General features: G+C 39.6%; 2 protein-coding genes and 1 long non-coding RNA gene across 4 annotated transcripts; 1 reads left to right on the top strand and 2 right to left on the bottom strand.

Moving 5' to 3' along the window:
• Nucleotides 1-63: 63 nt before the first annotated feature.
• LOC137125826 (sorting nexin-9-like) lies at nt 64-5,496 on the bottom strand. 2 transcript variants are annotated; one of them, XM_067501930.1, is made up of 17 exons: nt 5,347-5,496; nt 4,187-4,273; nt 4,023-4,097; nt 3,556-3,649; nt 3,335-3,479; nt 3,112-3,196; nt 2,899-3,024; nt 2,705-2,822; nt 2,231-2,361; nt 2,051-2,154; nt 1,781-1,884; nt 1,568-1,645; nt 1,269-1,345; nt 963-1,052; nt 764-878; nt 489-580; nt 64-399 (listed from the first exon to the last, which is right to left on the bottom strand). In XM_067501930.1, the coding sequence occupies exons 1-17, from the start codon at nt 5,356-5,358 to the stop codon at nt 352-354; spliced, it is 1,581 nt and encodes a 526-aa protein (XP_067358031.1). In that variant the 5' UTR covers nt 5,359-5,496; the 3' UTR covers nt 64-351. The 2 variants fall into 2 exon arrangements, with proteins under 2 accessions (XP_067358031.1, XP_067358032.1); XM_067501931.1 differs by lacking the exon at nt 5,347-5,496 and having other exon boundaries at nt 4,187-4,300.
• An 839-nt stretch (nt 5,497-6,335) lies between these two features.
• LOC137125827 (CD59 glycoprotein-like) lies at nt 6,336-10,196 on the bottom strand. The gene is made up of 5 exons (XM_067501932.1): nt 10,065-10,196; nt 9,888-9,967; nt 8,706-8,807; nt 8,476-8,549; nt 6,336-7,124 (listed from the first exon to the last, which is right to left on the bottom strand). Exons 2-5 carry the CDS (start codon nt 9,940-9,942, stop codon nt 7,002-7,004), a joined length of 354 nt encoding a protein of 117 aa, XP_067358033.1. The 5' UTR covers nt 9,943-9,967; nt 10,065-10,196; the 3' UTR covers nt 6,336-7,001.
• On the top strand, nt 7,668-20,901 carry LOC137125828 (uncharacterized). The gene is made up of 3 exons (XR_010914217.1): nt 7,668-7,851; nt 11,419-11,565; nt 15,835-20,901. It is a non-coding gene; the product is annotated as an uncharacterized lncRNA (long non-coding RNA).
• The last annotated feature ends 3,060 nt before the right edge of the window (nt 20,902-23,961 follow it).

The raw sequence follows: 23,961 nt of genomic DNA, 5'->3' as shown, positions 1-23,961 counted from the left end.
AGATCACCATCTGCTGTTGTTGGCAGACCAGGTACTGTTTTGGCTCAATCCTCTACCTGAAACTGTTCCCTTGCTTCTTTAAATGTGGCATCAGCTTCACAGAGACAGACTGCAGAAACTGTTAGACATCCTGAACTATGCTCAAACTGATGCACTGAGCAGTGAGAGATAATTTTTTTTCAGAACCTATACACACACATTTAGGTCATGTTTGATATGTATATTTGCATTTTGTGAAAAGATCTTTAGTGTTTTCCAAAGAAACTTTATTTTTCTACTGAAACATGACTTGACAAACTTGTTTTGTTTAAAATAAAATAACATCGGGTTGTGAAATCACTGACTTCATCCTCACAGTGTGGTGAACTGGCTCAGAGCTGCCCTCAGCTTATCAGCGATCTGACCAATCAGAGAGCAGACAGGAAATAATATCACACAGTAGTAATACATCTAGAATCATGACAAAGGTGTCTGGTAGAGAAGCTCACCTGTTGGTAGAAAACCATCTGTTGCTCCAGGAAAAGCTGCATCACTCTGTTGTAGTCATAGATGCGGTTGCTGTGGAAATGGTTCATTTCAGCTTGAAGGAGACGGAAGAGTTAGGTTACACTGGGCTCAGTTTGTGCTTTTTTATTTTTACTAAAAGAACAATTTAAAAATGTATTTCTTAATTAATTTTCATTATTTGGACTCTCAAAAATGGTTTTAGTCCTGGTTTAAGGTGTGTGTGTGTGTGTGTGTGTGAGTGTGTGTGTGAGATTACCCTGCAGTGAGTAACTCATGCAGCTGATTCGATAGTTCATGGTCTTCCTGTCGCTGTTGTTGATTTTACCTGTAGAAACCAGACGATCGGCTTCTTTCACCTTCTCCACAGCAGCCTAAACACAGATGAACATGAAATGAAAAAAGTATGTGTAGTCGTACTGTGTCTAGTAACACAGATTGTACTAACTCTACAGTACCTTGTGTACAGAGATGATCTCGGGGAAACATCCCAGTAGACTTTTGTAATCGCTGTTTAGCTCCAACAGGAAGCAAAGATCATTGTGTGGCTGTAGATCAAAGTTAACCAGAGGTCAGATGAAGACATATATAAATATACAAAAATACCTTTTTAAAAACTCTTTACCAGCCCAAATAAAACTAAATTTTTATAAGAATAAATGAGGAATAAAGAGGATACGATTTCTAGGAAACCAGCAGATAAATAAAACATTGTACTATAGGAGTATCACAGTAGTACTGTATAAATACTGTGTTGTGTTTACTTGCTGTCTGATCAACTGAGCGATTTCCTCGTAGGTTTTTCCTGCAGTAGTCAGAGCGTTTGTTAACGTCTCCTCTCCTGGAACATATTCAAAATGGCATTTTTTTTCTTTTCATCAGGTAGGCATTACGATGATGATGACGATGACTTGACTCTTTTACAGGATCAAATGTTTATGATGCTCCATTCAAAGACAATCTGAGACTTAACTTTTGTCAATTTTCCCTGAATGCAACATCAGTGACAGCTTGGCCCTCCAAAACCCACCATCCCTGTCTACTTTCTTTGACTCCTCCTCACCTGGATACTTGCTGCTGTTAAAAACAGTCGACAGGTTTCCGAAGGCTCGACCGATCCGCTCATACTCCTTAGGCAACGCTGAGCACACAGTAATATATACTGCACTTAACACATGTACACAGTAATAAACAGATATTCTGATATGTATAAGTTAATATAAAGTACCCATTTACTGTACATATGTATAAAAGTATTTATAATGTATATACTGACGTCCTGTGCAACGTTTCCAATGTGTGTGTCCAACATTCAGCAGCTCTCTGACTCCATCGTCCATCAGCTTTGTGAACTGACTGTACTGTTCACACCTTTGTTCACTGCGCACAGAAAAACACACAAATGCACACAGATACTGGCTGAGGATTGACCAGGAAGCTAATTAGCCCTGAGTAGTATGTGCAGGTCCTAATAAGCTCCACCAATCACAGGTTAAAGTCACATGTGTGTAGCCTGATGGACAAAACTAGGGCCAACAAAACGTACACCTGGGTGGCATCAAGCTCTGCTGCATCAGGTTCAATCAGACTGAAGATTATCGGCCCCACCGTCTCATCTTTCTCTGCAGTCCTCTTTCCCGCCTTCCACTCCTGAAACACAGGGCCTCAGCCAATCAGGATGAAGCTACAGGACGTCCTCACTGCTTATTGATTGAAACACACCTACCTTCTCATCTTTGTAGGTTAGGAAAAGCTGGAAGACATCGCTCTGAGAAACGACTGGGTGTCGACACATCCGAGACATCCAGGCCTGCAGGCGCTCCATCCTCATCCTGATGAAGTCCTCCTCAAACCTGCCTGAAGGACAGAAGTTCAAGTGTGTTATTCACAGATGATACAACCTTTTGTTTTTTTTTTTAGGAAAACTTAAAACAGCAAATTTTATAATGTTTAGCAAAAAACGACACTGTTGACATTGAAAAGTTAATTAAATACAACCTCTGTTGGTTATGACTTAGACTTGACTTCAACTTGCTCCCTTTCAGTCCTACTTCAGAGAACATCCATCATCATACTTCAGCACACTGACTGCAAACTTTACAAAACTATGGATAAAGCTAAAGGTACAGGCTCAAACAAAGGTCAGAGGTCATCAAAGTTCACCGTACCGATGTTGCTGGTTGGCATAGCGACAGCTCACCTGTGACCTGCTTGTCAGGCAGTGAGGGGATGGGCAGTGCTGAGCCAAACTTCTCCAGCAGACGCTCGTAGAGCCAATCAAAGTGTTTGTAGCGATGATTGACAGGTCTGTTGGTCGTCTGGGGAGGGTTAGGGTATTACTGTGAGATACTTTGAATATAAGTGCATATCTCTGTCTGTCACTGTAGCACTCACAGTGGGAATGATCTGGTACTCGATGAAGCTCTTCAGTCCGTAGAGTTTGGACTCTTTCCTGGGGTCTGCAATCACACAGTCCAGTGGAGACGTCGGGTACAACCAGACCGGACCCACCTCTCCCATCTGATTGGAGGATGAGCAGGAGCCAATCACAGTGATGTGATTAAAAATACATGGTTTAATAAGATGATCAATAAGTTGACTACTCACATAGACAGGAAGTCGGTCTCTGCTGTTAGCTGGTGGTTTGGCTAACAGGAAGACTTCTGGGTTTGGACCTTTGGAGAATGGAAACCTGGGAACAGACAAGATCACTCGGATCTACTGACATTGACATAGACCTATGGGCCTCTGTGATCTATGGTGAACTACATGCTATGCAACTATGCTACTACATAGCACCTATGTTTGGGTATTTTAAAGATGTGATTACTTGTTTCGGGGTATCTTCATAGATGACCCGTGGGCGCTCCGTCCTGCAGCTCCGCTGTCCTCGTCCCCCTGACTGTTACTACGGTAACTGCTCACTGATTGGTCGTCCCAGTCATCCCACTCGCCGTCGCCGTCCTCGACAGTGGCTGCAGACAGATTACTATACTTACTGTACTACTACACGTATTTGCTGAAAACACTGTAATGTGAACTGTGTGTTACCTTGTTGTGTGTTAGTTTTTCCACAGCTGTCCCATTGTTCTGTGGTGTTACTGATGTACCCGCTGCCCCCCTGACTGCTGCAATCATGTCCAACCTGAACCAGTAGTATAAAGTGATGAGGATGACAAAGACAAGTTAAAATGTCCTTCCAGACACTGTGCTAAAGTGCTCCACAGGAACATGTACTCATGTACTTGGATCTCTTCACTGATGGCTGAACTAGTTCATCCTCTAACAGACAATGATAAAAATTATCTTCTGTATATCATTACTGTCTCAGTAATACAGTGTAAATACTCTGACTGCATTTAAATGACAAAAGTAGAAAAGGATTAACAACAAAATATATTTAAAGTACAAAAAGTAAAAGTTCTCATTAGGATTTTTGATGCATCAAAGTGTAAGTATCAGTAATGTTCACCAGCATTTCGGGAGGATAGAGCTAAGTCCTGAATCGTGCTGCTCACCTTTAAATAATCCTCAGGTACCAGTCCAGTTTGTCCTCTGGAGTTCTGGGCTTCGGCCCAGCCTCCACCCACATTCTAAACAAACAAACACACGTTATGTAAGTTCTGCGTGTGAATGTGTACGTGAAGGATGTACTGTACATACTGTATGTGTGAGTTTGTACCTGGTTGAGCACGGTAAGCATCTCTCCCTCTCTGACTGTCAGCTCGTTGTTTCCTGGTTCAGCCACGAAGTCGTAAAGAACCTGAGCCTGAAATAACATAGAACTGCAGTAACTGCAGTACCGTCTGAGAAAGATACAGTTTAACTAAACTGTCAACTGTGACTAAAATACAGATTAATGCAGATTTAGAGAAAAACACAGGAAACTGATTTCCTGTCAGACCACAACTCCCAGGATTTTTTCAAATTCAGACAGATTATTTGCACTGTAGAGTTCACATCAGACAACTGTAGAAATATGACCGTATTCATCTGCATGTTTGCTGCACACTTTTTCTTTTAGTCTCACCTAACTGTCAATCTGTTAATTTACATTTACAGAAAAGATTTTTTTATTTTATTTAAAAAAAAAAAAAAGAGATTTAAGTGCATAGGAAGATGTGGAAGAGTTCTTTTTTCAGCAGTTTTTTGAATATTGGGAGAGAGTCAGTTGAGCGTGCAGAGTTTGGTAGCTCGTTCCACCATTGTGGGATCACCATTGCGCATTTAATCAGCTTTCTGCTCTGTTCTGTTAAATTATCAGTGTGGTTCTGTTTAACACCACACGTTTTCTAATAATTGTATTTATTCCCGCTAACATATTTTAATAATATTTCTAATAATCTGCAGAAGTGAAACTGTTCCCAACCTTGGATATTTCTACAAACATTTTTTTAAATATTCTAACCAGACTCATAGACTATATAGAGATTAGTTGCTTTTTTCCTTTTTTAATTGGGGGGGGGGGGTATTTTGGTATTTTATTTCGTTACAGCTTTAATACATTCCTACCAGATTCCTGTGGGATTTTTACACTATTTCCTGTATATATTCAGAGGAGTAAAGAGGAAGTTGTGGTTCGTTCTTTGGCGTTTTTCTGTCCTTATAAAACGTAAAATACTGCAACTGATCTTTCCTTTCTAAATACTTTAAACACATTTTAATCAAATTTTTTCTGTTTCAACGTTTTTCCTTGTCGTTTAAATGGACGGTTTTCTCTACGGAGTTCCTGTAGGGACCAACAGGGAACAGCCAGCTCTGTGTTCGGTCGGTCTGATGATGTAAACATCCAGCAGGTGGGAGGGTCAGAGGTCACTGACAGGTACAGGTGAGCGGTCTTACCTTTAGAGCCATTGTGACGTTACCGCAGCAGCAGCAGGTCTAATCCTTTAATTTGTAAATTTAAAGTTTCATGGTTCAGCTGTTGATCAACGACACAACCTGAAACTTCCACTGGTTAAGTTGGAAATAAACACACATACTGCTTCCGACGGGGATTTTCACAATAAGAGCTTCACACTGCCGGTTTTCAGCAAGACAAAAAACATGTTAAAGAGGCGAATGATACTGAAAGTTTAGTTAAAGTTCAATTTGATGTTGTGTAAGACAATTTTGTAAAAAGTTAGAAAATATAAACCTACGAGATGTGTTTTGTTGGTGTTTGCTGTATCTGTGATTAAAATGAAGTAAAATTTTAACCCAGCAAATAATAATAACACATTTCCAAGTATCTAAAAGGATTTTGATGATGAAAAACATTTTATATAAATGTTAAATTGAAAAAATTATTTGTAGATTTTAGTTTTATTGCTTTATTTGTTCCAAAGGAAAATTTCAGTGGGTGATGTGTAGTTTTCTGTTCACAGTCATTTCCAGTTTTTTCCGGTGTTTTGTAGAAAACTTAGTACAAACTGATGTCATGCACCCGGAACAGCTGGGTACTCTTGTTTTACAGTGTTTTACATATTTTTACAGTGTACTGGGCATTTCCTTTTAACTCTGAGCTGCGCTGTAAAACATGTTTTACTGTACGCTACTACATATGATAAACTACACTGTAAAAAAATGACTACATTATAAAACATGTGGTCCTGTAGCCTACTGCAAAAATATCACCCTAGACCATTAAAAACATGACTACAGCCCACAAAAGTACGATAATGATATGAACAACTACACAATTAAAATGTTAAAGAATAAAGAAACTCAGTTTAGATCTAAAAGTTCTGTGTACATTTACTTTCAAATTATTAAAAAAGAGGCTCTACTTATTTTAAAATTGTGTGAGATAATGAGAAATTATGATCAAACTGTATAAATATGGAAAGACAGACAGTGTGTAAACCTTTATTTTTTAACTGGTCATTTACAGTGGTTTAAAGCTGCTTTCAGTTAAAATTTTAACCAACAAACATGTTAAACAAAGTTAAAGATAGAAACTGCAGAAAATAAAGTTTCTCTTTTTGTCAAACGTTTATTTTTTCATCAAACAGTGAGCAGAGAAACTTTGAGGATCAGCTACATTAGCATGATTAATAAACAACAAGTTATTTTTCATTTACATCTTTAGCAGTGAAAGTATAATCAAAGTTCACCCTATTAAACCTTCAGAATGTTGCGATAATGACAAATATTTAATGTGGTTATTTACATGTTTGTGATGTGACTGAGAAATTTTTCATTCATTAAACTACACCTCCTCAAACATTAATAATGGTATTATGACAGAACAATAAAGTTCCATCGATGAGCAGCTGAAACTCTTCAGATGTGATAAAATCTTTAGATTTCTTCATGTCATATAAACACTGATCAGTGAGGAAAAGCTTTAATGTTCTAATGATCAATCAGTTGCTAAAACTTTAATATCTGTCACGTGAGTGAGAAACTTTAATGAATCAAACTCTTCAGAAAAGATTTAAAAATCCTGTTTCTTGACGTCATGTAGAGTAAAAATACAATTAAAGAATCTGCAGGCGGGGGGCTGCAGACCTTCCTCAGTGGATGCACCACCACAGGACCAGCACCGAGGCTAACAGACCAATCAGAGAGCTCGCTGCAGACGAGTTTGCCGAATTACACAGGTCTGAGTTACAGCACCTAAAGGTAAAACCAGATACCTGGAAGAAATCGGTGTAGTTAGAAATCCGTCACGAGAAGAGATCAATAATCAGTCAGTGATCAGACAGATGTGAACAGCTGCTGGGTTTTTTTTGGATTGATAAAACCTGTGAAGGTCACACATGATCACACACCGTGGAAACAACTGGATTTAAATTACGCATTAAAAAGTAGTTAATGTGTGAACAGGGTAAAAGTTCAGTTATGTCTGATGTTTTACATAAAAATGAACATTTCTATTTGGAATACATTTGTAAAGACTGTGGGTTCCCGATAATTTCATTATTTTCCTTTGTTGATTTAATCCGAGCACTTTGTTTGTAACACAGCTTACACCAGCTAAATATGCACTTACATTCAGAACCCCTTCAGTTAAAGGGTTAAAAGTATTTTCAAAGTGCATGTGCAGATTTTTATTTTGCTTGTGGGAGGAAAATATCTTGAGTTCTCAGTGAAACTGTTATGACACTGTGTGCATTTGTTCCGCTGCTGAACCTGTGAGGAAGCAGCTGAAGCTGATTCAGTCTGACGAGGAACCTGAAGCCAGAAAAAACTGGGGCTCCTTCATACAACAACCAGGAGAGACAGAAATTATCAGACACAATCTTTCTCTCTAACATCAAAGTGGATTCATCAGGAGGAAAAGCTGCTGAGAATGAAATTGGAATTTTTTCATGAGGATGACCTTACTTTGACAGAAAATCATTACATTTGCAGGCTGAAATGGTGAGTCAGACACACCTAAGCCTGTGATGTGGTTGTACTGGTTTGTTCTGGTTAAAACCTGTGTCTCTTCACCCTGTGGTTGAAAGTTTCTCTGCGTATTAATTTAAAATGTTACTAACAGAAACTGAGTTTCCTGTTTCTGTTGTTGTTGTTGCTAATGTCTTGAATCCTCTGATTTGGTTTTGGGAAAAATTTTTTCCTTGTGATTTGGATTAGTTCAGGTATTTGTTTGTTTTTATTTTCCCTGTTTGACTTATGCTTTTTTGTTTTTAAATCTGAAATCAGTTACACTGAAATATTTCTATTACTATCAGAAATCTGACCCTGTTCTGCTAATAATTTAATTAACTTTGAGACTGGGAGATTTATGTCATGTGTTTCTCTGGGTTTTGGTCGTAGTACTTCCCTTGAATCAATACTACAGTATTAATGTCAATTTCTGATGAATAACTTTACGTCTGAGTCTCATGCACACAGAACTGCCATGTGCTTACTTTGTTTTTGTTTTTTATTTGACCTAGAATGGAATAACTCTGAGAATATTTACATTTTATCTCTGCGCTTAATCTCGAGGGCAACTATTTGTTTTGATGTGTAAACACGTTTTGTATTAGTATTTGGTACCTGGGGGAACATCTGGGCCAGTCGGTTCCGCTCACAGTCCGAATATTTGAGACATTGACGGTATGTCATCCCACCTGCAGCACAAATGATATACAGGTCATTCTGCAGGACTAAACATAGAGGCTGCAGCTTGCAGGAAGTGCTGAGCAGCAAAAGCACATGGTAGACGCCTTTAACCAATCAGAAGCCACTGTTCTCATTATGGTACATGTGTCCAGGTCTTAAGGTACCTCTCTCATAGAGTGTGAGACAGGCGTCGTCGTAGCTACAGTCTCGTTGTTTGGTGCAGCTGCCAGTGTAATCCTTACAGCTGTAACATCTGATTGCTGAGCCTGAAACACAGAACACACTTTATTACTGCAATACTGCTAATACCATAATACAATAAAAATTATTTTAATTTTCTTTAATGTAGTATTGTATTCAGTATCTTTATTTTGGCAGATTTTAAACTGGCTCTGAGCTGAAAATCAAGTTGACATCTGCGATAGCTCCCTCAAGTGGTTGGCTAGTTTAGTTTAGCACAAAGATTAAGAATAGGGTGAACAGGTTTTTTTTTTGTGTGTTAAATGTTTGTTGGCTGTTTCTCTTTAAGTTTTTATTCATTGAACAGATTAGAGCAAAGGAACAAAAAATAACCCTGAGGACAAACCACATTGAGTTTTTACACTTCTCTTCAGACACAGCTTTTGTACAGAAGAGCTAACTGCAAACATCTTTCTCAGCAACGTCTGTCGGGCTCCTGGAGTTTAAAAATTATAATAAACTGTTTCAGTTCACAAACCCATAGAAACTACAGTACCGACATAGACAGCTGGTACCAAAACTTCACACCCACCACAACAGGGGGCGCTGATACAGGTGATGAAATTCACCAATAACTACAAGTCAAAATATAAATAAATGTTAGCTTCAGAACAATCTGTCAATGTTCTCCTAATGTCAGAGTGAAATGTTCACAGTAACAATGTGTAGGAGTACTGATGGATTTAGCCAAATAGTCAACGGGTGCAGTTTGATTAAACAGAAAATAAAATTATTTCTTTAATGACTAAATAATAGTACTCTAAAGTTTAAATAAGATTTTTTTAAACATGATGACAGAGATAAAGGAAATAGTTTGTTTCTCTGTTTATCACAGTTCTGTAAAAAAACAAATCTGTTCTTCATTATGAAGTGAAGAAGCAGAGAGTCACCGATCCATTACATGTGTCACCAGAGATTATGAGAGCTGAGCAGTATATTTCAGACTAAAGGAATAAAGGAAGGTCTTTTTCGCTGGTTAGGTTCCATCTTTATTCTCTTTGTGATTAACGACAACAACAACAAAAAAACTATAAAAGCCCTTCGTATTCTTGTTTTATAATTCAGATTATCTTTTTTATAATCCAAAAAAAGAAAGTCCAACGCACCAAGTCCAATCAGAGTGGAGCAGATAAGCAGGCAAATCCCCAGGGAGCACTTCATTTTCACCTCAGCACAGGTAACACATCTGGAATCGGTCAGTCCACAGCAGCACAGACAGGATGAGACAAAAACATGCAGTAAATATAATTGACTCAACAGTGTAGAGTACAGTGTGTACTCACCCAGCACCAGGAGCAGTAATACTGTAGTTCACCAATAATGTTGTAGTTGTTGTTGACGATGAGGAAGAGGGACACAGTGAAGACTCTGGAGCCTGACTGCAGCTGTTGAACTACGCCTACTGGGAGGAGACTGTCACAAAATTATTACATTTTCTGGGTTTACTTTATTTATCACAGTGGTTTGAATTGTAAACTGAACACCAAGTAAATCTGTCACATCTGTACAACAGAAACGAGATTCACAGTAACGTCACCATTTTCCAGCTGTGTTTGGCTGAAGTTTATGGTCATTTATATCTTGTTGGACATCTTCGTGGTCTTGCATTTGTCATTTTCCAGCAGCTTTGCCTCTACTTTTGTAGACTTGTAAAAGTCTGTTGTGCAAATGTATTTGGTCACATTGTCTTTATGATCACCTTTCTTGTGTGTTTTTTTTTTTTTTTTTTTTTTGGTTGTATTGAATCTGTAGTCTGTATTTTTGCTCTGGTGTATGACCAAGCACCTGTAGATTAATATATTTCCTGTCTTAGCTGTAGTCTAGGTGTGCAGCTGTATACATGTTAGACATTAGCGTGTTAGCTTTAGCTGTAAGGACAACTGCAGACTCTTTGGCTAAAATCCAGCAGGAAGAGAATCTTTGTCAGAGTCCCTACACTGGCCCTGGTGCTGATGTGGTGATGTGATGGTGGATGAGAGCCTCAGTGTTTACCGTTTATCTCAGTGCAGAAGAAGAAGAAAAGCTGCAGTGTGTCGACCTCGAACGACTCGGAGGCAAACAATGAGCTTCAGTTTGCAGAGGAACAAAGAGCAGAGGTGGTCAACGGCCAACACAAATAGAAAACAGAGTGTGTGTTCACAACCCGACCACAGCAGTTGGTTTGTTTTTCATCATCAGGCCACTGAGCCCACGCTCAGCTAGCATCCATTTAAATCAGCCACCCAGTGACTTCCCCTGCATAGATGCTGGAATCATCATTATCGTCCAGCATGCAGATATATCGGAGGCACACAGACATCAGCTGTCAGTAACAAACCAGCACAAACTGGAGAAGGTCAAAGGCCATAATGCTGGATACAGGGGTTTATTTGAGAAATGGACAAGTGAAACAAGCTTAAAGACAGAGCCAGTCCTTTCCTGCTCTTCCATCATATTTCTCTGAAGTCTTCACACTAACTCATGGCAGTCACGATTTTCTGAGATGTATTAGTGATTCTGTTCTTTAGGTCAACATGTCTTGCTCTGTTCATTCAGCTGACTCATTCTCTGATTTGACCTTATCGTTTGTTTCTTTGCAGAGTAAAGACAAACCAGCAGCATTGTTTTATAAAAATAAACATTCTTCCTTATTTTCAGGACTTATATAGATGAGGAGAAAGATGAGGTTATGTGTTGCAGAATCCCTGCCCATCTGCAGCACCAGAAGACCTGAACACATCTACAACCACTGCATTTGGACTCTGGTTTGTCTACACAGCTGAGCACGAGGACAAGCTGACCCAGGTGAAGGGGTCACAGGTGGTTGAGAAGTTGACATGGAGAAGTACTGCCATGAATGGTGGTTGGGAAGCTCGGGGGGGAACGAGTTGGTTGTTTTCCATCTAATTATGTCCTAGTGGACAAAATCCCTGTTGAGGGGACAACAGCACAGCACTATCTTTTCTGATGTAATGAACCATAAGTATGAAATCCTGGATTTTTTTGTTGTTTTTTTTTTTGACTGATTTATTAGAATTTTTTTAAAGAACAGTTAATTGATAGAAACCTGTGGGAAAGAATTCAAGTCAGCAGCATTTAATTTGCCTGGGGAAGAAACTCTGGCTAACATTCACTCTCTACAGTTATACTTCTTATTTACCAGCCACCAAAGCAACACCCGGGTTTCATCACAGAAATGTACGAACTCCTTTCAACCTTCTGCGCTGCGTCACCCAACATGCTGATACTCGGAGATCTGAACATCCACGTGGACACACCTTCAAACCATTCTGCTGCTGACTTCTTAGAACTGCTGGACTGCCTAAACCTGAAGCAGAAAGTTGAGGTCACCACCCATAGTAAAGGCCACATCCTTGACTTAGTCATTACTGACTCTATCCCCATTTCTAACCTCCAAGTATACGACCTGGGTGTCTCGGACCACAAAATAATTTCAATGGTCTTCCCCTCATATACACTGTCTCCAAACCCACAGCGTTGTATCCAGTTCAGGAATCTGAGAAACATAAATCTCTCACCTAAATACTGACATCACAAATCTCTCCATTGTCGCGGAACTCCCCTCAGTCACAGACCTAGTGGACTACTATAACAACAGCCTCCAGAATATCCTTGAGGCCCATGCTCCTCTTAGATCACGTGTGGTCACTTCTTCAAAATCTGCACCGTGGTTTAAAAGGGAGCTCCGACAGAGGAAAACAGCTGGGCGGGCCCTTGAACGTCGCCTTATCTCAACCTACTTAACTGTCCATAAAATTGCCTACCGGGATAATCAAAAAAAACTACTCCAAAGCACTTGCCACTGCCAGATCACAATATTACTCAAATATAATCAATAACAGCCCCGGGAACTCAAAACAACTCTTTTCCATAATAAATCATCTACTCAAACCCCAATCCCACACTGGCAGCAACTACACAGAGGAACAGTTTCATTGCACATTTTACCACTAAGGTTGAAACTATCTGCTCCTCACTGTCAGTCGTAAACCACAAACCCCCTGACCTCCCCACTTCGAGGCCAGAAGGCTATCTGTCTAAGTTTTCAGCTACTACTGTGAAAGAAGTTGAAGTTATCATACAGAGGATGCAACCCTCAACGTGGATCCTGGACCCTCTCCCCACTCCCTTGGTAAAAGCTAATGTCTCAAACATTAGCCAACTCATCACCAGCATCATTAATTACTCCCTCCAGAGTGGCACAGTCCCAACATCACTGAAAACCGCAATAATTACACCACGTCTAAAAAAAACCCTCCCTGGATCCTGAAGTCATGGCAAACTATCGTCCAATCTTCCATTCCTATCAAAGGTCTTGTAAAAAGCGGTCTTAGCCCAGCTCCTGGATCACCTCAAAAGACACAATCTGTTTGAAACATTTCAATCCGGTTTCCGCCCCTCCCATAGCACAGAGACAGCCCTGGTCAGGGTCACTAACGACCTCCTAATGGCTGCTGACTAGGGCTTCCCATCTCTTCTCATTCTTCTGGACCTCACTGCCGCTTTTGATACAGTTGACCAAAAAATTCTCCTCCATCGTCTGCAGCATACTGTTGGTTTTTCTGGTACTGCTTTAGGGTGATTCAGTTTCTATCTCACAAATAGAGCTGAGTGTGTGGCCCTAGGGGACGCCAAATCTCAGTTACACTTGGTCACCTGTTGGGGGGTGCCACAGGGGTCGGTTCTTGGGCCGACCCTATTCAACATCTACATGCTCCCACTGGGCCACGTCATTGGCAAGCATGGAGTCTCCTTCCACTGCTATGCTGATGATACTCAGCTCTGCGCGAAACTGAGTCCAACCCCACCGACACTTCCGTCAACTCTCACCTGTTGCCTGGAGGACATTAAGGCATGGATGACAGAGAACTTCCTTCAGCTAAACAGCATCCAAACCCTTCTAGTTGGCACCACTCATCAGCTTCATTCCTCCCCCATTAATTGTAGCTCCTTTTTCTGGTCACACAATTACCCTCTCCAACTTTGTTAGCAACCTGGGGGTCAAGTTCGACCCCCACCTGTCATTCGAAACACATGTCCAACACCTCTGCAAAATTGCATTTGTTTCATCTGAGAAACATAGCCAAACTCCGCCCCTCTCTGTCCCTCTGTGACGCTGAAAGGCTGGTCCACGCTTTTGTCTCCTCCAGGCTGGACTACTGCAATGCACTTCTCATTGGAATCCCCGGCAGGAGCCTTCAAAAGCTCCAATATGTTCAAAACAGCGCCGCCAGGATCCTTATGAGAGTGCGGAAACACCAACACATCACTCCTGTCCTCCAGACACTTCACTGGCTTCCCATCCACCTTCGCATTGATTATAAAGTCTGTCTACTCACCCACCAGTGCATCCATGGAAATGCCCCACAGTATCTAAAGGAACTCCTCACACTGCAATCTACACGTAGACACCTCAGTTCCACCAACACCTTTCACCTCTATCCCACCAGACCCAAACTCCATACAATGGGGGACCGAGCCTTCTCAGCAGCTGCTCCACGGCTATGGAACGCTCTACCTGAGAACCTGAGGGCACCACAGACTGTGGACTGTTTCAAAAAAGTTAGACTTTTTTGTTTAGAAAAGCATTTTTAAGTGATCATTACTTTTTACTTTAATGCTGTGCTATTCTATGTTTTATATGTTTTTAGGCTTTACATGTTTTATGTTTTATTCCTGGTCTTAATCCGCTTGTGTAGCACTTTGAGATTTGTTAGCAAATGTAAAGTGCTTTATAAATAAAATGAATTATAATAATAATAATAATAATAATAATAACTAATGTTGCTCTGATGATACCATGGCTGTTAAGCTAATCTAAATCTTTAACTGATTACCCCGACCCTCACCTTCAAGCCAAACAACTTATCCATGTCCCTGAAGGCAGGGATAAGGGACAATCTGTACAAGAAGAAGGTCGACCACACAGACGGTTTGAATTCATGTTTTATGGCACTTTTATACCTGAGAGACTGAGACAGATTGAAATGAAATGTCCCTTTTAATGTGTCTGCACTGAAATTAATGCTCCTGATCTTCATCTGAATCCAATGTTGATACTGTCCATGTAGATGTGAAAGTTGTCTTGTCTCCAGCTGGTAACAAAAAGAAGGACTGAGTCTGCATGTGTAAATACCTTTTACACTGCTGGTCTCTGAGTTTGGTTTAGACTTTACAGTAAAAGTTTTCAGTTAGTGAAGCTGGACAAACAACAAACATCATGGGTCTGTACAGGATTGATTTTCTCTGTTAAACAGAAGACTCGATGAGCAGTCAGTAACATGTTGATGATGAAATGATGGAAGCTTCATCTTTAAAGGACGGGAAGAGGAACAAGTTTACAAGGAATCATTTAGAACTGTTTCTACAGGAGACTGATTTAATCCATGAATCTGAGGGAAAGAGACAGACATGGACAGACTGAACAATCAGTCCAACCCAGACACAGTTTCTCTGACAGGACTAGACTCTCTACACTACACTGGACACAGAGACACTGTGGAATCAATGCACCGATTCAAGAACCCAAGTCCAGCATACAGAGATTCAGTGAATGTGGTGTTGTAGGTGTGGAGATGGATCAGTTCGTCAGAGGTGACTCTGTAGAAGGACAGAATCCCAGCAGGACATTCTACATACACTGCTACACTCTTAAATAAGTTATGCTGTCAATATCGGGTATTGTTTCTAGAATTTTGAGGAAAATAATGAATTTGATCCATTTTGGAATAAGGCTGTAACACGTCTTTTTCCACATGTAAAAACGTGGAAAAAGTAAAGGGCTGTAAATACTTTCTGAATGCAATATAGTATTTTGGGTTATGCTGCTGGTTTTATTACACACCAACTCTGAATGGTAACACAGATGTTTGTCCCAAGATTTTTCATTGCTAGACGTGTTTTTGCACTACTTTTCAATACAATTTATCTTAAAATACACATCGGTGATCAGATTTGTCTCTACAGCTATTACATTTTGTTTGTTGCACAAATCTTTAGAAAGAGTGTGAAATCTCATCTCAAACAATCATTGTTGGCTTTTTTTTTTTAAAGGAGCAGCCAGGAAGACAGCTGAGGTCTGTGTCCAAACTTCACACAATAAAGCACAGGTCTGCAGTCAACTGGAGCTAAGCCACAGTCACCGGAGGAATTCAATTTCAATTAAATTTAATTCAACTTTATTTATATAGTGCCAATTCACAACAAAGTCATCTCAGGGCACTTTACAGAATAAAGTCAAGATTATAAAGATGTATAGAGAGAACCCAACAATTCCCCCTGGAGCAAGCCATAGGCAACAGTAGAGAGGAAAAACTCCCTTTACCGGAAGAAATCTCCAGCAGAACCAGGCTCAGGGTGGACGGCCATCTGCCTTGACCGGTTGGGGTGAGTGGAAAGGGGAGAGAGAAAATTGGATTTGGATTAATTGCAGAATCTTAAGGGAGTTACTGGGGCATCCTGAAAGTAGGGAATTACAGTAGTCCAACCTAGAGATAACAAATGCATGGACCAGTTTTTCGGCATCACTTTGAGGCTGTTCTAGAGATTTGTTTTATATGTGAGGTAAAGGACAAATCCTAGTCAAAAATAACTCCAAGGTTCCTTGCAGTAGTACTGGACTTATGCCATCTAGAGTAACAATATGGTTGGACATCATATCTCTGAGATTTTTGGGCCCAAATACTATGACTTCAGTTTTGTCTGAGTTAAGAAGTAAAACATTGTGGGACATCCAGGCCTTTATGTCTTGTAGGCTTGAAGCTTGATTAACTGATTATTTTCATCTGGTTCCATAGATAAATATAGCTGGGTATCATCAGCATAGCAGTGGAAAGTTATGGAGTGTTTTCTAGTAATGTTGCCTAAAGGAGATAGATATAGATAGATAGATAGATATATGTGTATGTATATATGTATACATACATGTATGTGTGTGTATGTATATATGTGTATGTATGTGTATATGTAAAAAGTATTGATTCTAACACAGAGCCTTGTGGAACTCCATAGCTAACCTTTGTGTGCATGGAGGATTCATCATTAACATGAACAAACTGAAATCTATCAGATAAGATTTAAAACAAGGTAGTACAGTTTCTTTAATCACAATTTCATGTTCTAGTCTCTGTAATAAAATGTTATGATCAATGGTATCAAATGCAGCACTAAGATCTAACAGAACAAGTATAGAGATGCGTCCATTATCTGAGGCCATGAGAAGATCGTTGGAGACTTTTAGCAGTGCTGTTTCTGTACTATGATGAACTCTAAATCCTGACTGAAAGTCTTTATACAAATTATTCCTATGAAGGTGATCACATAATTTTTTTTGCAACTACTTTTTCAATTATTTTAGAAATAAAGGGGAGATTAGATATTGGTCTGTAATTGACTAATACACCTGGGTCAAGACAGGGTTTTTTAAGTTGTGGTTTAATTACAGCTACCTTATAGGCCTATGGTACATAGCCCGTTTCTAAAGATAGATTGATATCTAATATGAAAGTATCTATTAAGGGTAAAGCTTCCATGAGCAGCTTAGTTGGAATAGGGTCGAGCAGACAGGTTTTTGGTTATTGGTAACTGAAATTAGCTCAGAGAGATCTATGAGTAAAAAGCAGTCTAACAGGGATTGGGGCCTTATCGATGACTGTAGCACTGCTGTATGTGAAGATCTATCTGTAATATTTGGGGGGAGGATCTGGTGAATTCTTTCTCTAATAGCTACAATTTTATTCATAAAGAAGGTCATGAAGTCATTGCTGCTCAGAGTTAAGGGAATAGTAGGCTCAACAAAACTATGGCTCTTAGTCAGCCTGGCTACAGTGCTGAACAAAAACCGAGGGTTGTTCTTGTTTTCTTCTATTAATGATGAATAATATGCTGTTCTGGCATCACGGAGAGCTTTTTTGTACATTTTTAAACTTTTTCCAGGCTAAATGAGATTCTTCTAACTTTCTGGAACGCCACTTCCTTTCCAACTTTCGTGTTGCCTGTTTTAAGTTGCGTCTTTGTGAACTATACCATGGAGATGCCTCTTCTGGTTTACTGCCTTCTTTTTCAGAGGGGCAACACTATCGAGTATTGTACGTAGTGAGGCTGCAGAATTGTCAACAAGATAAATCTACTTGTGCAGGAGTAACATTAAGGTGGCTACTTTCCATTGTATTAACATATTGTGAAGCAAATGATGAAAAAATAATTTCTTTAAATTTGTTGACAGCTTTTTCACTTAAGCATCTGCTATAGTGAAATTTTTCCCTAACTGCTGTATAGTCCGTTATTGTAAATTCAAATGTTTAAAAAAAAAACCCCAAAAAAACGCAGTGCTCAGGCAGTTACTAGCACTAAATCAGATAGAAAATCAGAAAATTCAATCAAAAACTCTGAATAAGGGACTGGAGGACGGTACACAATAATAAATAATAGTGGTTTTTGAGTTTTCCAGTTTGTGTGTGAAAGGCTAAGAGTAAGGCTCTCAAATGAGTTATAGCTATGTTTAGGTCTAGGGTTTATTGATAAGATAGAATGGAAGATTGCTGCAACTCCTCAACCTCAGCCTGTACTTCTAGGAACATGATAATATGACTTGGGGGGGTTGACTCAATTAAACTGACATATTCTTCCTGCTGCAACCAAGTTTCAGTGAGACAAAATAAATTGAATTGATGATCACTTATTAAGTCATTTAGTAACAGAGATTTAGAAGAGAGAGATTTCATATTTAATAATCCACATTTAATAGTTTTGGGGTTTTGTTCTGTAAGAGGAGTAGTCTTAACTTTTATTAGGTTATTATGATTAACTCCTCTTGTTGTCATATTTACTTTATGTAATTTAGGTTGGGGAACAGATACAGTCTCTATAGGTATGTGGGAGTTGTGCGGGGGTGATAGTTGTAAGGATACTGCAGAAAGGTGTGTAGGACTGGATCTCTGCATCCTAGGCTCAACTCTGGATTGTCATACTTTTGGTTGTTTAATAAAACCAGCCATATTTCTGGATAAGAAAGCTGCACCATCTAAAGTAGGATGGATGCCATCTCTCCTAATCAGCTTAGGTTTTCCCCAAAAACGTTTCCAATTGTCTATGTAGCCCACATCGTTTACTGGGCACCACGTAGACAGCCAGCGGTTGAATGACTATAAGCGGGTGTACATGTCGTCACTGGTCAGATTTGGCAGGGGTCCAGAGAAAACTATGGAGTCCGACACTGTTTTGGCAAAGTTACACACTGATTCATTTTAGTGACCTCCGATTTGCGTAATCGGGCGTCATTAACTCCCACGTGAATAATAATATTACTGTATTTACGTTTATCTTTAGCCAGGAGTTTCAAATATGATTCAACGTCGCCCGCTCTGGCCCCAGGAAGACATTTGACAACGGCCGCTGGAGTCTCTAACTTCACGTTTCTGACTATAGAGCTGCCAATTACCAGAGTTGGTTTCTCAGCGGGTGTGTCGCTGAGTGGGGAAAATCGATTAGAAACGTGAACCGACTGGTGGTGAACCTCGGGCGTCTGTTTAGCATTAGATCTCTTACGAACAGTCACCCAGCCGGACTGGCTTCCCGGCTGCTCAAGAACTGCCGGGGGACAGCTAGCATGGGCTATGTTACCGCACCAGCTACCGGGGCTTGAGTAGCTTTTTTTCCATGGTGCAGAGCCGTGCTTCCAATTCCGTGAGCATCGCCTCCAAAGCTGCAAAAACCTTACACTTATTGCATACACCATTATCACTAAAGGAGGCAGAGGAAAAACTAAACATGAGACACACCGCGCAAGTGAGAGAAGGAGAGACAGAGGGAGACAGAAAAGCCATTGCTAACGGATAACCGCTTTTGCAAGAGCAGGTGCTTGTGTAATACAAGCGTATGTTATGACTCCAGTATTAATTCTTCTGTGAAGAAATCACTTATTTAAGTAAAAATAACAGCTACAATTAATCAGTAAACAGTCCTTCAGTAGAAACCTAAGAGTGTGCAGAAAGAGGAAGTGACGCAATACGCCTACCGCACAAGGAGCAGGAGGAGCCGATAGTGAATGTCACACATCCAACGAATGTTGGTTTCCCAGCAAAGATAGGTCTTCTTATTCAAGGGAAGACTGTAAAGATCAGTAATAGTTGATCAATTACTGTGTTTTCTGCCACTACAGTGGAATACCCTCCGTAATCTTCATCTTTTATTATTATCTGACGGATGCTAATGCTACTGTGAGCAGCAGCTCTGTGTACAGTAATTTGCTGTTCTGCTTCTCAGGCAAAAGACAAATTTTACACAAAGTAGCTCACATTCAAGAAGCTTCAAATTCTATAAGAGCATCATTTGTTTGGAAGAGTGACTGTGAACAGACTATGATTAACCTTTGACCCCTGAGCCTAAGTCTGGCTCATGTGTTCACTGACCCATCCGTGACTTTATCCATGGGTTTTAGTACAAATACAGTATCAGTTATTGCAACTCATCTCTGCCTTATGATGAAGGTTTGGGTTCAAAGTGATATTTAGAATCATGTGAGATACATTAGCCGTGGAGTGTGTGGAGAGTGAGATACTGGGTGTTGAAGGAGGATTTACATCAGTCTTCCCAGAAACACTGACATACACATACACACAGACTGCAGAAATGTAGAGATAATGGTGTGTGAGTCTGATGGGTTTTATATTGTGAAAATACAAACTGCCCAAAAATAAAAAAATGTATTTCTTTAATGACTAAATAATAGTACTCTAAAGTTGAACATGATGACAGAGATAAAGGAAATAGTTTGTTTCTCTGTTCACAGCATCACAGTTGTGTAAAAAAACAAACCTGTTCTTCATTATAAAATTGAAGAAGCAGAGAGTCACTGATCCATTACATGTGTGACCAGAGATTCTGAGAACTGAGCAGTATATTTAAGACTAAAGGAATAAATGACTGTCTTTTTCTCTGGTTAGGTTCCATCTTTATTCTCAGTCTGATTCTTTATTCCAAAGTCCCATTAATAAAGGTCAATGTGATTACACTGACACAGCTACAGTGAGAGATGATGATGATGGAAGGAGCTTCTTTATAGCAACAAGAAGCTGACGTCTTCCTTTTAATGTGTCTCCACTGATGTTCCTGCTGCTGGTCTTCACAGGAATCCACACACTGATGATGTCAGAGCTGTTCGAGCTGCTGATTGGACAAGAGACAGCAGGTGACTAAAGATGAATATATTGGCTCTGCTCTGATTTTCACTTCATTATTTAGTCTTTGACACACCCACCAACCTTTAACCAAACACCAACAGGTAAAAATAACCTTTTCGCCTTTTCTAAAGTCGAGTTTCGAGTCCAAACTTGAGTGTGTGAGACCATATGGACGCAAACGGGTCAAGACATACCTCCACGTAGACTCCACAGTAATAATCATCAGTTAGTGAAGCTTTGTTTATTTCTGTTTTTCTTATTTAACATTTAATCATTTTTATGTTTAGTATCTGAGTTTGTTTTTTAGTTCAACAACTGATCTCTCCTGTGTTACTTGTGTTGTCTGTCTACACTGTCCGTCTGTACTGTTTTTTTCGTCTGCACTGTTTGCACTTGGTTGCACTCGATGCACTTTATTATAGCTTGTGTTGTTTGTAGCACCTTGGTTCTTGGAGGAACGTTATCTCGTTTCTACTGTGTACTGTGTACCACTGTGTATAGTAGAAATGACAATAAAAGCCACTTGACTTGACTTGACTTGACTTGACTCAGACTGGATCTTTGTGCATAGTCTCAGTTCAGCCTCTGTCTCTTTAATGATGAGACATTCTGTGGGACACTCTCAGCACTCAGCATTTCATGAGTGTTACTTTAATCTGGTCTCCACAAACTGATCAGTTTTGCTCCTGTCCCTGCCAGTCCGACACGCCTTTCTGCAGTGTCCTTACAACCGTCACCCCCCCACAACTCCCACATACCTATAGAGACTGTGTCTGTTCCCCGACCTAAATTACATAAAGTAAATATGACAACAAGAGGAGTTAATCATAATAACCTAATAAAAGTTAAGACTACTCCTCTTACAGAACCACTATTATTTGTTATCGTGTACCGTCCTCCAGTCCCTTATTCAGAGTTTTTGATTGAATTTTCTGATTTTCTATCTGATTTAGTGCTTAGTACAGATAAAGTCATTATAGTGGGTGACTTTAACATTCATGTAGATGCTGACAGTAACTGCCTGAGCATTGCGTTTAATTCATTATTAGATTCAATTGGTTTTTCCCAAAATATAAATAAACCCACTCACTGTTTTAGTCACACGTTAGACCTTGTCCTTACGTATGGAATTGAAGCGGATAATTTAACCATATTTCCTCACAACTCTCTTCTGTCTGACCATTCTTTAATAACATTTGAATTTACAATAACAGACTATATAGCAGTTAGGGAAAAATTCCACTATAGCAGATGCTTAAGTGTAAAAGCTGTCAACAAATTTAAAGAAATTATTTCTTCATCATTTGCTTCACCATAGGTTAATACAATGGAAAGTAGTCTCCTTAATGTTACTCCTGCACAAGTAGATTATCTTGTTGACAATTCTGCAGCCTCACTACGTACAATACTCGATAGTGTTGCCCCTCTAAAAAAGGAGGCAGTAAACCAGCAGAGGCAATCTCCATGGTATAGTTCACAAACACGCAACTTAAAACAGGAAACACGAAAGTTAGAAAGGAAGTGGCGTTCCAGAAAGTTAGAAGAATCTCATTTAGCCTGGAAAAATAGTTTAAAAATGTACAAAAAAGCTCTCAGTGATGCCAGAACAGCATATTATTCATCATTAATAGAAGAAAACAAGAACAACCCCCGGTTTCTGTTCAGCACTGTAGCCAGGCTGACTAAGAGCCATAGTTCTGTTGAGCCTACTATTCCCTTAACTTTGAGCAGCAATGACTTCATGAGCTTCTTTATGAATAAAATTGTAGCTATTAGAGAACGAATTCACCAGATCCTCCCCCCAAAAATTACAGATAGATCTTCATGTTCAACAGTGCTAGAGTCATCGATAAGGCCCCACTCCCTGTTAGACTGCTTTTTACCCATAGATCTCTCTGAGCTAACTTCAATTATTACCTCATCTAAACCAACAACCTGTCTGCTAGACCCTATTCCAACTAAGCTGCTCAAGGAAGCTTTACCCTTAATGGATACATTCATATTAGATATCATAAATCTATCTTTAGAAACAGGCTATGTACCACAGGCCTATAAGGTAGCTGTAATTAAACCATTACTTAAAAAACCCTGTCTTGACCCAGGTGTTTTAGCCAATTACAGACCAATATCTAATCTCCCCTTTATTTCTAAAATAATTGAAAAAGTAGTCGCAAAACAATCATGTGATCACCTTCATAGGAATAATTTGTATGAAGACTTTCAGTCAGGATTTAGAGTTCATCATAGTACAGAAACAGCACTGGTAAAAGTCACCAACGATCTTCTCATGGCCTCAGATACTGGACTCATCTCTATACTTGTTCTGTTAGATCTTAGTGCTGCATTTGATACCATTGATCATAACATTTTATTACAGAGACTGGAACATGAAATTGGAATTACAGGAAGTGCACTAGGTTGGTTTAAATCTTATCTATCTGATAGATTTCAATTTGTTCATGTTAATGATGAATCCTCCATGCACACAAAGGTTAGCTATGGAGTTCCATAAGGCTCTGTGTTAGGACCTATACTTTTTACTTTATATATGTCTCCTTTAGGCAAAATTATTAGAAAACACTCCATAAATTTCCACTGTTATGCTGATGATACCCAGCTATATTTATCTATGGAACCAGATGAAAATAATCAGTTAATAAAGCTTCAAGCATGCCTACAAGACATAAACGCCTGGATATCCCACAATTTTTTACTTTTAAACTCAGACAAAACTGAAGTCATAGTATTTGGGCCCAAAAATCTCAGAGATATGATGTCCAACCATATTGTTACACTAGATGGCATAAGTCTGGCCTCCAGTACTACTGCAAGGAACCTTGGAGTTATTTTTGATCAGGATCTATCCTTTAACTCACATATAAAACAAATCTCTAGAACAGCCTTCTTCCACCTACGGAACATTGCCAAAATTAGGAGCATCCTGTCTCAAAGTGATGCCCAAAAACTGGTCCATGCATTTGTTACCTCTTGGTTGGACTAC

The sequence above is a fragment of the Channa argus genome, chromosome 4 (assembly GCF_033026475.1).
Source record: "Channa argus isolate prfri chromosome 4, Channa argus male v1.0, whole genome shotgun sequence".
NCBI classification, from domain to species: Eukaryota; Metazoa; Chordata; class Actinopteri; order Anabantiformes; family Channidae; genus Channa; species Channa argus.
This window is presented reverse-complemented; position numbering and strand designations above follow the sequence as displayed.

What these genes read in the sequence shown, in the direction of transcription:
- LOC137125826 (XM_067501930.1), bottom strand. An exon ending in GAGACCGACTTCCTGTCTAT is followed by an intron (nt 3,025 to 3,111) that starts GTGAGTAGTCAA and finishes TCCTCCAATCAG; the next exon opens with ATGGGAGAGGTGGGTCCGGT. An exon ending in CATGAGTTACTCACTGCAGG is followed by an intron (nt 581 to 763) that starts GTAATCTCACAC and finishes GTCTCCTTCAAG; the next exon opens with CTGAAATGAACCATTTCCAC.
- LOC137125827 (XM_067501932.1), bottom strand. Translation starts at nt 9,942, where the DNA reads ATGAAGTGCTCCCTGGGGATTTGCCTGCTTATCTGCTCCACTCTGATT. An exon ending in CTCCACTCTGATTGGACTTG is followed by an intron (nt 8,808 to 9,887) that starts GTGCGTTGGACT and finishes TCTGTGTTTCAG; the next exon opens with GCTCAGCAATCAGATGTTAC. An exon ending in TCTCACACTCTATGAGAGAG is followed by an intron (nt 8,550 to 8,705) that starts GTACCTTAAGAC and finishes TTTGTGCTGCAG; the next exon opens with GTGGGATGACATACCGTCAA.